The sequence below is a fragment of the Xiphophorus couchianus genome, chromosome 11 (assembly GCF_001444195.1).
Source record: "Xiphophorus couchianus chromosome 11, X_couchianus-1.0, whole genome shotgun sequence".
In the NCBI taxonomy this organism is placed as follows: domain Eukaryota; kingdom Metazoa; phylum Chordata; class Actinopteri; order Cyprinodontiformes; family Poeciliidae; genus Xiphophorus; species Xiphophorus couchianus.
Genome location: NC_040238.1, coordinates 24,015,659 through 24,028,575, shown reverse-complemented (window position 1 = coordinate 24,028,575; position 12,917 = coordinate 24,015,659). Strand labels below are relative to the sequence as shown.

Sequence of the window (12,917 nt, the reverse complement as noted above, 5' to 3'; positions counted from 1 at the left end):
TATTCTAGCTTATAGAGATGCACCTGTCATGCAGTAAATCCTTAAAAGCACCATGTAAATAGAAATATTTTCTCCTCTCTGCAACAGAGTTACTCCATGGGCCAGCCGACCATCAAACACAACGTCAAGTCCCTCATCACCAGCCCCAGCAAGCTTCCCCACAGCATGCCCCAGCTGGAGGCCATGGAGCGACCCAAGTACGAGGAGAGCAAGGCGGTGCGGCACTCTGTGGTCAACAGCACGGCCTCCGTCCTGCGCTCCACTCACCAGGAGGCCGGGAAATCCCAGCACAGCCCCAGCATGTATGAGGACGCCAGTGCTCGCAGGACCCCCGTCAACTACAGCACCAATCCCGTCTCCAGAGGATCCCCCATGCTGGGACGGGGCTCAGAGGGTAAGTCCCATAAAGGTTTTAGGGGCAAAGAATTTTGTTTACTCATGCTTTGTGTATTTAGTAGGAGTGGGAATTGTTTACTGTTTCACAAGTTTTGGGGCCACGATTCGATTCAAAATCAATTTTCGAGTTAAAAGCGATTATTCATAATGATTTCTGCTTTAATCTGTCGGTATGCAAGGGATCCTCATGTTGTGCTCCAGTCTGAGTAGGTAGGTTGACGAGTGGAGATGTTAACGTGTCACATTAAATATTAATCCAAGATTCACATATTTACGTTGTTCCTGAAGTGTAAAATCTTCATTTTACAAAGCTTGTACACGGTCAAACTCATGTCAAACCAGTGACATGCGGTCAGAGGACACAGGGGAGGCTTTGCCTTACCTGTCATCATGGAAAAATACACTGCTCAAAAAATAAAGGGAACACTTAAACAGGTGTTTAACACTTAAAGTGTTCCCTTTATTTTTTTGAGCAGTATAATATATAATAATAAGATCATTTATATTGCTATTTTCACCCTGTAGTTTGTACTATAAAGTACCTATTTTTCATTTAGCTTAACCAATTCTGATTTTTTATTTTTTTTTTTCCAAAATCGCTGGATTTTTGCATTTTCGCATAAAATCAACTCATTCTGGATCATTTGTTTGTCTTTAAGGGGGCATGAGTTCTGCCAAATCCGCCACACATGACAGAAAGAGTGCCATGACCCCGACACAGAGGGACAGCATCCCATCCAAATCGCCTGTGTCGGTGGGCGACCCCGTGGCCTCCCACAGCCCGTTCGACCCCCACCACCGGCCTTTGGTTCCTGGAGAGGTGTATCAGACCCACCTGCCCCCACACCTGGATCCCACCCTGGCCTTCCGCCACAGAGGCCTCGATCCTGGTACGGTGTTTTTAAACCGTTCTCACTTTTTTTTTTTTTTTTTTACTTCAGTTATAAATAGCTGTCAAAAGCAGATCAGGTTGCCTAATTCATAGGCATCCGGTCAACAGGATCTCTTTCAGTGATTGACGTCAGCAACAGCGATGAGTATTAGTGAGCCGTCTGTTCATATTCATTCATCTGTTTTTGTTATTTTGGTTTTTTTTTGTTCTTTGTGTCCTGTAGCGTTCATGTTTCCCCGGCAACCCTCACCAACCGGCTACCACAACACCTACCAGCTGTATACCATGGAGAACACTCGGCAGACCATCCTCAACGATTACATCACGTCGCAGCAGATGCAAGTTATCCCTCGGCCCGACATGGCCAGAGGGCTGTCGCCGCGGGAACAACCCGTCGCCATCCCGTACCCGCCACCTCCTCGAGGTAAGTCTCATCTGCCACAGAAGGCAGGGGGCTGTAGTATGCAGACTGTGTGCTTGTGAAGTAGTGGCTACCTTTTGCAGACGCCCAGAAGCAAATGACCTTTTTCTTCCTTTTTAATACAAATTGACAAATTCAGCCGATTTGCTCTTTTAAATTGGGGCTGCGACTCATTTGGCTCTTACTCAACTTATCGAGTGTGGTCATCAAAATCTCACATTTGCTGAGTGGTTGCTTCTTACAAGTTGACCACTATTCCACTCCGTGCAGCCCTGTTGCTCACTCATCAAGCGGGATTTGGGATGAAGGTGATGGGTTACAGCCAAGTGTCTACATACATTCAGAAATTGATGGATCGATTCTTGTTGTTCACCATTGGCCCTTTGCTTCTGTCTGTAAAAGGGATTATTGATCTAACCCAGATGCCTCCAACTATCCTGTTGCCTCACCCTGGGGGAACAGGTACTCCCACTTTGGAACGTGCCTACCTCTCTGGAGCTCAGCCCCCTTTCCCTCCTAGGCCTTTCAACTCAACTTCCATATCGCCAGGTGAGGACCCCTCCCAATCCTACACCCTGTTTTTCCCTTATCTCTACTGCCACCAACTCTGTGTTCCCCCTCGCACTCTTGGGGCGAGTCTCGACGGCTCAGAGAGGTTTAGGGTTACCGCAGTAACCGCTGGGATCGGTCTCATATGCAACTGCCAAGGTGTTCTGATAGAATGTTTAGATTTTGATCGGAAGTTCTGGAAGACTTCAATACAGTGAACCCTCGTTTTTCGCAGGGATTAGGTTCCAAAAAGAACCCGTGATAGGCGAAATCCATGAAGTAGTTACCTTTATTTTTTTACAATGATTATACAGCATAATTAAATACTCTACATTGAAACCAAAGAACAAAAACTGTTTTTCAGGCCTAAGTAATTTTTTAACAAATAGAACGCTTTCTTACAAATAACTACAGTAAAATAATCATTTTAGTCATCAATTCGAGGTACAGTAGGAGAAATTGTGACTCGCGTATTTCACTGTTCCTCTGACTGTGACGCTGCGGCCTTACTCCGCTCTCTAGTGTCTTTTTCTTCTGAAGCCTGTGGTGCAGGTGTGTTTTTTGAGAGAAGAACATAGTTATCGGTATTTGTTGTTACTCTTTTTTCTTCTGGGCAAAAATATTTGCCAAAATTTGCCAAGCTGTATATTGAAATACCGTAACGTTATTGGCACACAGGTAGAGAAGAAGCGCAGAGACTGTTTAGCCAATCAGGACGCAGAACACAATGCACTGTGAAAAAAAAAAAAACTGCACAAAAAACCCCGCGAAGCAGCGAGACCATGAAAGGTGAACCGCGTTATAGCGAGGTTTCACTGTATTTTCCATATGGCTGAGACAATTAATCACGATTAATCGATTATTGAAATAATCGTCTGCTTATTTAGTAATTGATTAATCGTTAACTGGAGTATACAGACTCAACAAAAAAGAAGCCATTTGGTGAAAAAATATATACATTTGTATATTATATACATTTTTGCATTTAAGATAAAAACACCTTTGTCTGAAAATAGGTTATTCAGATTTACTTAAGGAATGCAATGGTGTTACATTTTAGACAATAAAATGTTTATTTTCTTATTTTAAAAAGACGCTGGATTTTTTAAAAATTTGTATCAGTTAATATATTTCTAAAACTGTATAAGAAATGTTTATGTGGCTAAGTAAAATACCTGTAGAATGTGCCGTTTTTTAAAATTAAATCGATTAATCCTCAGAATTATCGGTACATTAATCAATTACTAAATTAATTGTTAGTTTCCACTCTAATTCTTCATGTTTCTGGATTATTTCTGTCCAAATTCTGCTTTCACCCAAATGTGTAGATTCAGTGGGAATCACTAAGATGATCTGACTTCACAGCTTCATTTTAGATTTAAAATTTCTTCAGTTTATTTATGATTACTAGCTTGTTTAACTTGCTTCTGTTTTCAGAAAAAACCCAGTCATAATCTTCTTCTTGTGACAACATTTAAAGTACCTGAACTTTCTAATAACAACTACATACCAACCGCATCCCGATGTGCACGGTCTGTTTTACTGAGCTGTAACACCAAATGTGCTTGTGTGTTTGTGTGTGTGCTGTGCCTTGGAAAAGTATTCATACCTGGGAAAATTTTCCACATTGTCACATTATAACTACAGACCTCATGTTTTTTATTGGTAGTTTATGTTTTAGACCAACACAAAGCATCTGTCTGTGATTTGGAAGGAAAGTGTTGCATGTTTCTGTGTGCAAATTGCATCTAAAATGTGTTTTTCATTTCTGTTCACTTTGTAGACCCACCTTTTACCGCAGTGAAAGCGGCAAGTGTTTTGTGGAATGCCAAGATCTAGGACTGAACTTTGACTGGGCCATTCTTGCATAAGACCAATCTTTGGTCTGAATCATGGCTGTGTGTTTAGGGTTGTTCTCCACTTCAGTCTCACGTCTTCTGCAGCCTCCAGCGGGTTTTCTTCCAAGGTGGCTCTGTGTTTAGCTCCACTCCATCTTACTATCAGCTCTGACTAGCCTTTCTGTTACTACTGAAGAAAAAGAAAGTATCCACACAGCATGATGCTGCCTATAAAGGTCTGCACAGAACAGCTGCGTTTAGGATTTGATTAAATTGCACTCTGGTGGACTCTATTTAAATGTTCACAGGTAAATGTTCACCCAGTCCCCCGGTGCAGTGGACCAGTATTTAAACCATGACTTCAATCTGATGCATCATACACCATGCCAGGGGTGTGATGATGTCATGCAGGTATAACGTTTAACGTTTTGCGTGCATGTTGTTGTCCCTGTTCTGCTCAGGCCATCCAGTCCACCTTGCTGCTAATGCAGAGAGGGAGAGGGAGCAGCAGGAGAAGGAAAGGGAAAAGGAAAGGGAGCAACAGAGGGAGAGGGAACGGGAGATCAGAGAGCGGGAGCGCACTAATGAATACATGCGTGGAGGTGAGCTGCTTAGCAAGTCACGGCTCAGTGAGTAGTTTCTGAAGCAAAGCTGCAACGTTTGCCCTTTCTGCATCATTCAGGCGCCCTGGAGCAGCCGGGCCGGCCAGGGAGCCGAGGTTATCTGCATTCCCCTTCTCCGTCGCTCCGGACCCAGGATGTGGTCGTTCAGCAGCGGCCGAGCATCTTCCAGGGAAAAAGTGTCATCACTTCACTAATGTAAGCTCATAAAATTTGTAAATTCTTAAGACAGGGTTTGTATGGGTGCTTGAAATCCTTAAGAAATGCTTGAATTGCAGTTAGGTGTTTTTGAAAGGTTTTGGAAAGTGCTTAGTTTCTGTATGAAGACCTTGAAAGTCCAACGTTTCATTAAAAGCCTAAATTTGGAAAATCTTATTTACAGCTAAAACCAGGTATTTTTTTCATTCACTGTCTGACGTAAAATCAGACTAAACTTCTCTTGTTTTAGGTCAGTTAGATATTCCAAAATTATTTCTATTTTTTAAATGCCAGAAAACTTATCAAGAGCTTTTTTTTTTTTTTTTTTAGATTTTCATTGTATAATATTTTTAAGCATTTAATTTGAGAAGGGATATTATTTATCTTAAGATTTGTTTGGATTGTTTCAGTGTAATGAATATTTATTACTCCCTAATGGCTCAATGATTTATTGATCTGTGTAATTAAAATAAAGGTTGACTTATTTTTTTATATGTAAAGCAATTTTACTGAAATTGGGGGATTTTTAAAAAATTAGTTAAATTAGTTCTCAAACCAGACAGGGGAATTCGGTCTATGAGAGAGACTTTTCAAAACATCAAGTTTAATTTTAGTTTAGTTTACCTAGAATGTAGAAAATTATCACAAGACATTATTGTTAACAGTAATAAATGAAATTAATAAAATTAATAACATGATAATAATTAAGTGAAGATGTCTCCAAAGTGCTGTGCTGGAAAGGTTTGAAAGTTTTACCATAAATTTACATTAAATATACCTAAAATACTTGAATTTTATTTTAGTATGAACCCTTCTGAAAGAACTTACCAACTCCAAACATTAACACACGTTAAATCATCAATAGTTTTGTTGTAATATTGTAAAAATAAAGCCTCAAACATACCATTAATTTAAAGTTTCATATTTTCTTTTTTCTTTTTTTATCTGCAACGATGTAAAATACCGTGAGAAGTCGTCAAGTTTCCACTATGCCAGTCAAGCTGTACCCCCAACATGCTTTGCAAATTATTTAGAAAAAAACCAACCTTTTATGTTATGTTATTTCCTCTTAGACCCCACCCGCCTGTGGTTACATCAGCGTCCCAGAGCAGCTCACGCTACAGCACAGCGGCCGACGCTCTGGCTGCGCTGGTGGACGCCGCGGCCTTAGTGGACGTCACCAAGGTCAAGGAGAGCAAACACGAGCGGGACGATGAAATGTCTTCATCGGCCACGTCGCGGCGCGGGCCGATCCTCTCGGAGCAGCAGCAGGAAGCAGACAGGCGGTCCTTGCACTCTCCGTATAACGCCATGTCTCTGCCGGGCGGAAAGCCGCATCCGGCTTACGCTGAGGGCGTCGGGGGGAAGGAGAAGGGTCCTCAGACAAAGTCCCGCATCGAAGAGGAGCTTCGGACTCACGGAAAGACGACTATCACCGCCGCCAACTTTATCGACGTCATCATAACACGGCAGATAGCTTCAGACAAAGAGTCGCGGGAGCGAGGCTCTCAGAGCTCCGACTCTTCAAGCAGCTGTGAGTGCCTTTAATGAGGACGGTCACACACCCTTAAGAATTTTTAAAATCATGTATCCAACATTAAAGCTTTATAGCTGCAGTATATAAATTTCTTTAAAAAATGTTTTTAAAAAATTGTTAAAACTGTCTCCATGTCATGACAGTTTGTTATGAGACAGATAATCTGTGAAAAGATTGATATCGTCCACCTCCACTTTGAGATATCATTGCCATCTGAAGAAATGCACCTGACCAGAAACAACCAATCAGAGCCAGGAGGAAGGTCTTAGCGCTGTCACTCAAACTAATGTACTGGCACCTCAGTGTATGTCCTAATGACAGAAAAACAACTTACCATTAAAGGAAAACCATTTATTCTCTGTCATCGGTGGTCATGCTAACTAGCCTGAGCATTCACAACAGGCTATGCAAGCAGCAGCGGCGTAGTAGAGAGAAAGGAGGGCGGAGGAAAGTGATAAGCAGCGCCACATGGATGGTGATCAACAGCGCCAAGACCCTCCTCCTCTAACTCTGATTGGTTCTTTCTAGATAGCACTGGGAGAAGGCAGAGGAGTTTTTTTCCCCACAGATTCTGTCTCATACCAAACTGTGACACCTGAGAGACAGTTTCAACAAATATGTAATAAAATATATTTTCATAAAAGTTACATTCTGCACCTTTTGAAATGTCTTAAATTCATTTAAAAATAGGTTGGCTTTAAATACATTAATTACAGGTTTCAAATTGTGTCTTGACAGAACTATTAAATCTTATATATATACAGTATATATATATTTTTTCTCTCTCTGGACCTTTCTGTTAAGCAAAGGTTTGAGTCACATTAGGACATCTAGCTGACTTTTTTGGTTCTATCGAGGGTTAATTCAAATTTATCAGCAGTTAAATGGACGAAGTTTGTACATTTCTGTGGAGATACATTTCTTATATTCCACTCATGATGGTCTTAAAAAGGTCTTGAGTGAATGATACCTGAATAAACTGTTAATTGAGATAACTTTCAATTCAAACATTAAGTCCACAAACATATCTCCTTTAGAATCCAATCTTCCCCTCCCTTTTATGTACTTGTATGAAACGTAATTTCTTTTTTTGTTTATCCATGTTTACATTGCAGTGTCATCTAGTCGGTATGATAACACTGCAGGAGGAGCCATTGAGGTTATAAGTCCTGCTAGTTCCCCAGTCCAGCCCCAGCAGGACAAAGCAGAAGAAGGACAACAACAAGCAGCAGGTGTGAAGGCGATAAGTCTGAGAATGTCTCACCTTTTGTAAAGATAATATAAATATTTTATGGGAGATTCAGTAGTGAGGGCTTTGTGGAGCAAACCTTTATGTGGAAGACTTAGCGTCCTGTTATTCCAAACCAAGTTATTTTAGTCGCCTCCCTGCAGACGTGAAGCAGAAACTCATTTCCTGGATCTTGCTAACTCTTTTCTGCTTCATCATTTCATCATCACTATTTTAATTAGACGTTCCTGTTTCTGGTCACTCTTGCAGTTGCCATGCGGACCTACGACATGGGCCGGTACCGATCGTCTGCAGAGCCGCCGCAGCCCCCCTCCTCCCAGGCAGACAGCTACTCACAGGTCCCCAAAACCCACAGAGTCATGACCTTGGCAGACCATATTTCGGTAAGGGATCTGGTACAATTTTGTTGGTTGTTTTGCAAACAAAAATATAATCCAGGTATTCAATTCAAAACCACAAAAATGAAAATGTGTGCCATCTAGTGGACAAGATTTTAGTTGTATTTTTGGGCATTTGGTGTACTATTTATGATTTATTGTCACAATTTATTATTGTGACAATTTAAAGCACGCACATTTATATCCTGCTCTGATATTCCTAGCTCGCACTTAGTTTACCAGATTAAGTCTTTGATTAACTGGATATTGTTTCATAATGTCAACCTGTTTTGTTTGTGTGTCTTTCCCGGAAACCCAGCATATAATTACCCAAGACTTCGCCAGGAATCAAGACCCCCCGGTCTCTTCGTCAGCACCCACCACATTCCAGACCTCCATCCCACCGGTGTCCTCTTCGGGTCGGGTCAAAGCCCCGAGCCGCTACAGTCCTGAGAACCAGCCTCCACACCACCAGAGACCCTCCAGTCGGGTTTCTCCAGAGAACGCCCCTGACAAATCCAGGGCCAGGTATGCAGAGTGAATACGCAGGACGGATTTCTACTCCTACAGAATGTCTAAGATATGTTTTTTCTGCATTCAGACCCGGCAAGTCTCCGGACCGAGGAGGCAGGCAGATGGAGAACTATGAACCCATCTCTCCCCCACAGGGGTACCAAGGTATGGACAAGCAGGAGGCGGGTGGGCCTCCGCCCCAAAGGCGGGACACTGACAACTCTGAGATCAGGTATGCAATTAGCACCTTTTATGTGAGATATTTTTAACTCACTCTTAACAATTACAGGCTTCATACAAAGAGTAAAATTGTCGGAACAGATCACGACTTCTTCTAGAGAAACAAGTGGGGGGAAAAAACGCATAGACAAATTTCTGAAAATATCCTTTTGTTTTGCTTTAGAAGGAACATTTGATGGTACTGGCTTGACACGTACCGTATTTTCCGCACTATAAGGCGCACCACATTATAAGGCGCACCTTCAATGAATGGCCTATTTTAAAACTTTTTTCATATATAAGGCGCACCGCATTATAAGGCGCATAGAGTAGACACTACAGTAGAGGCTGGGGTTACGTTATGCATCCATTAGATGGAACTGCGCTAAAGGGAATGTCAACAAAATAGTCAGATAGGTCAGTCAAACTTTATTAATAGATTACAAACCAGCGTTCTGAAAACTCTGTTCATTCCCAAAATGAATAAACAGCTGTTTTATTATTTTCCCCGAGGTAAAGTAAGTGACGTGGTATTTTTGTGACACAGTTTATCTTTTAACAACAGCAAGGTATAACATGTAGTGGAGGGGAACTTTTCCTCGATTCAATAAACACGTAAAAAGCAGTCTGATACTGTTGCGATAAATCAGACGTTAGTGCAATCACAATATATATCCACTTCCGCACCATTGATTCGTTCATGTTAAATTCTCTCGCTGCTGCTCTATTGCCGTGTTCAACTGCGTGACTGATCTCCTTGAGCTTAAATTGTGTCGTAAGCGTGTCTCATAATAGGAGTCATTTTGGGGTCTTTACACAAAACCCAGCGTGCACCGCGCGCTTCTTCTTCTACGGGGGAAAATGAAGTCGGCGGCTGCTTACCGTAGTCGCGAGACCTGTTGTGGCTCAATATTGGTCCGTATATAAGGCACACCGGATTATAAAGCGCACTCTTGGCTTTTGAGAAAATTGAAGCTTTTTAGGTGCGCCTTATAGTGCGGGAAATACGGTAGCTTGAAGTTATTTCTAGTTTCTTTTTTAAATTCTCACAGATGAACTGTTTCCTGTATCTGTAGTTGTTTTCTCTATGGAGCTGAAACTTTGTAGACTCCACTACAAAAACACAACATCTTGCCATGTATTTTTGGTCTAGTTTGTTTTCCAAATATGTTAGTACCCTTGAAATAAGAAAAACTAGCTTAACAGTAATTTTTCAGCATGATGTAGGAGCTCGTTTAACATAACATAACAAGACATTTTTCCCATGTTACATGTAAAATACTCTGCTAGTAAAACAAGTACTTTTTCATCACGTTTAAGGAATTATTGACTTGCTGAAAATATACATTTAAATGATTTTAGACTTTTGATGTGTACTAAGATATTCGCACTAGAAACTAGACAAAAATACTTGGTAAGATTTTGTATTTTTGCAGTGTCGTTGCCTCAGCTGAACTCTTCCTGCCTCCATGCTGTTCTAGGAGCGACTCACGGTCCCCAGGGAGTGTCAGCTACCTGCCTGCTTTCTTCACCAAACTGGAGAGCACTTCGCCCATGGTTAAATCCAAGAAGCAGGAAATCTTTCGTAAGTTGAACTCCACCTCTGGTGTTGGGGATTCTGACGTTGGTAAGTGGGTCTTCTCTTATCTTTTGTGTTTAAACTAAATAATTCTCTCTAGTTCTTCTCTCTCATTGTTCATGTCATAGTCTTATTTCCTACTTGCGTTTGTTTTCATAATTTTTCTATCATATTGTAGGAAATGCTCAGCCTGGGACAGAGATTTTCAACCTGCCTGCTGTTACCAGCTCCAGTAAGCCAAAACAAAATTTCCAGAAGATCAGATACCTTCATTCTAGTTTTCATTTCCTTTCTCACTGCAGATTTGTTGTGTTGTAAACTGCAGGCAGCATCAACCTAAGGAATCAGTCATTCAACGACCCGGCCAGTAACTTGGGCCTGGAGGACATCATCCGCAAGGCTTTAATGGGCAACTTGGAAGAGAGGCAGGAGGAGCACCAGGGAGGAGGAGGAGCTGTTGTCATGAACAACGCATCCGGCACGGGCGGCGATACCCGACAGGAGGCCAACCTGTCTCCCAGTATGGGTAGGTCAAAAGCAGGAAAATTAACTCCACCATCTGAGACACAGTGATATTTATTAGTAACCCAGGTAAAGGTGTGTGAAAACTCTTAAAATGAAACCATTCCTCTGTCTGTAGGCTCCAGATTTGTGATTTGTTGCTTTTTGGAGAAACAGCATTCAGTTTTATGTTCCACTAATCTGGAATAAACTACAAGAAAACTGCAAACCTGCTGAAACATTGACTTCCTTTAAATAAAGGCTAAAAACTCACCTAATTAGAGTTGCCTTTGACTCACAATAATTGAAATATTGATCAATATATTTGATGTATATTTACCTGGTGATTTTGATTTTAGAAAATCCAAAGTCTCTGGCTTGTTTCATAATTGGTGCCTGTGTGTTTTTCTGATGTAAAGCACTTTGAACTGTCTTATTGCTGAAATGTGCTAAACAAACAGGCCAGTAGACCAGTACTATGTTGACAATAGCATAATAATGTAAGTTTGCCACAAAATTTTAATGTAGTAAAGAACATTTAACACTGCAAGATGTTTTAAATATCCAAAACAAAACGAAAACAATACATAAAAACCACACACAACCAAAACCATAAATAAAATTATGAATTATGATTATGAAGTCTCTGTAAACACAATTTCCTTTAAAAATATTAATCCTCAGAATGAAAATTATCAAGCTCATTTTAATTAATTAATTGCTTATCGTGACAGATTTGTATACAAACTTGACTTTCTGTGTGATAATCAACACATTTGAAAAGCAAATTTGATAATTCAATAAAGTTCTGGGTTGGATCTTTCTAAAGTTTGCAATTTGATATACTCCTGCTATAAAAGAAGAATTTGATTTAAGGATTTCTGCGTCTCTATCTATACTACAAACATGCTGCTGATTTATAAATAGCCGCCTGTTTGAATCCGCAGGGAAACAGAAGCAGGGCAAAGCAAACAGCCGGAAGTCCAAGTCACCTAACCTGGGTCAGGCCTACCCAGGAGGGGAGCGTCCGTCGTCAGTCCACTCTGACGGGGAATACCACAGACAAACCCAAGCACAGTGGACCTGGGAGGAGCGACCCCCGTCCACAGGTGAGCTGCTCATTTGTCTGAGAACATGATTACTGGTAAAATGAAACTTGAGGCTCCCACATACTTCATCTGAAGTCATGTGGCTCTGGACCGTTCGTATTCGCACTCACCTCCTAATACAACCATCCCTCCTCCCTCCCTGCATCTGTTTTGCTTTTACGAAGTGGCCATGGCGCTAAAGCCACACTCCGTGGACGACGACGTTGCAATTTTCATCCAGGAGTTTTTAGTCTTACTAATAGAGTTACTCATTTAGGGAAGAACCGTGCAAATGTACGTAATTCCTCATCGCTTCAAATGAACCTTGCTCAATAGGTTTATTGCTCAATGCGGATATAAAAACCAGTTGATCTCTGCAACAAACATTGCAACAAACTTCTGACCAATCACACAACATTTTGCACAAGAGCCTCGTCAAAACAGTTCAACACGAGCCTGGTGTTAGCCACAGATGCACTCGATTTCTGTCGTGCATTTACATGATTTCTGGTCAAATGAAGCTTAAGGCTTATTAAAAAAAAGCTTTAATTTTGTGAATATAAAATTAAGGCCTTCATTTTTTTGGATTCAATAAAATAATGTAAGTTGGCCTTCAACACATTAATCAAAGGTCTTAAATTTTGCTGTGACAAGACTAATCTCTTATTTTCATATATAAATGTGATTGTTGCCTCATTATGCATTTCCATAGGAAATGAATGGAGAGGGAGCAACGTCACCTCATGTGTGCCAACCCCTTTAAGTGTAAATTTGTTTGTCACTGGGTCAGGGCTGTTGCCTACACATACAAAGCTAGGTGCAGTCTGTGCAAAAACACAAATAAGCTTGGTACAAAGGCTGTAGATGGCAATCCAATATATTTATAGTTGTTGCATTGAAAAGGTAAATAAAAATTTCTTAAATTTGACTCACTAAGACC

General features: G+C 41.0%; 1 protein-coding gene across 9 annotated transcripts in view; it reads left to right on the top strand.

Annotated features, from left to right (window-relative positions):
• Window positions 1-12,917, top strand: part of ncor1 (nuclear receptor corepressor 1) — an 80,133-nt gene that overhangs the window by 64,719 nt on the left and 2,497 nt on the right. For 4 of the 9 annotated variants that reach the window (XR_003597228.1, XM_028030855.1, XM_028030853.1 and 1 more), the window contains 15 exons: window positions 88-394; window positions 1,056-1,286; window positions 1,512-1,712; window positions 2,112-2,258; window positions 4,558-4,698; window positions 4,779-4,914; window positions 5,988-6,448; window positions 7,567-7,683; window positions 7,950-8,083; window positions 8,397-8,605; window positions 8,679-8,822; window positions 10,246-10,436; window positions 10,567-10,620; window positions 10,714-10,914; window positions 11,837-11,998. Coding sequence is in view for 8 of the 9 variants with exons in the window: in XM_028030855.1 (XP_027886656.1) it covers window positions 88-394; window positions 1,056-1,286; window positions 1,512-1,712; window positions 2,112-2,258; window positions 4,558-4,698; window positions 4,779-4,914; window positions 5,988-6,448; window positions 7,567-7,683; window positions 7,950-8,083; window positions 8,397-8,605; window positions 8,679-8,822; window positions 10,246-10,436; window positions 10,567-10,620; window positions 10,714-10,914; window positions 11,837-11,998 (2,836 nt within the window). In the remaining variant the exon portion in view is untranslated. The remainder of the gene's footprint in view (window positions 1-87; window positions 395-1,055; window positions 1,287-1,511; window positions 1,713-2,111; window positions 2,259-4,557; window positions 4,699-4,778; window positions 4,915-5,987; window positions 6,449-7,566; window positions 7,684-7,949; window positions 8,084-8,396; window positions 8,606-8,678; window positions 8,823-10,245; window positions 10,437-10,566; window positions 10,621-10,713; window positions 10,915-11,836; window positions 11,999-12,917) is intronic. The other 5 variants (XM_028030858.1, XM_028030859.1, XM_028030857.1 and 2 more) reach the window with 5 other exon arrangements.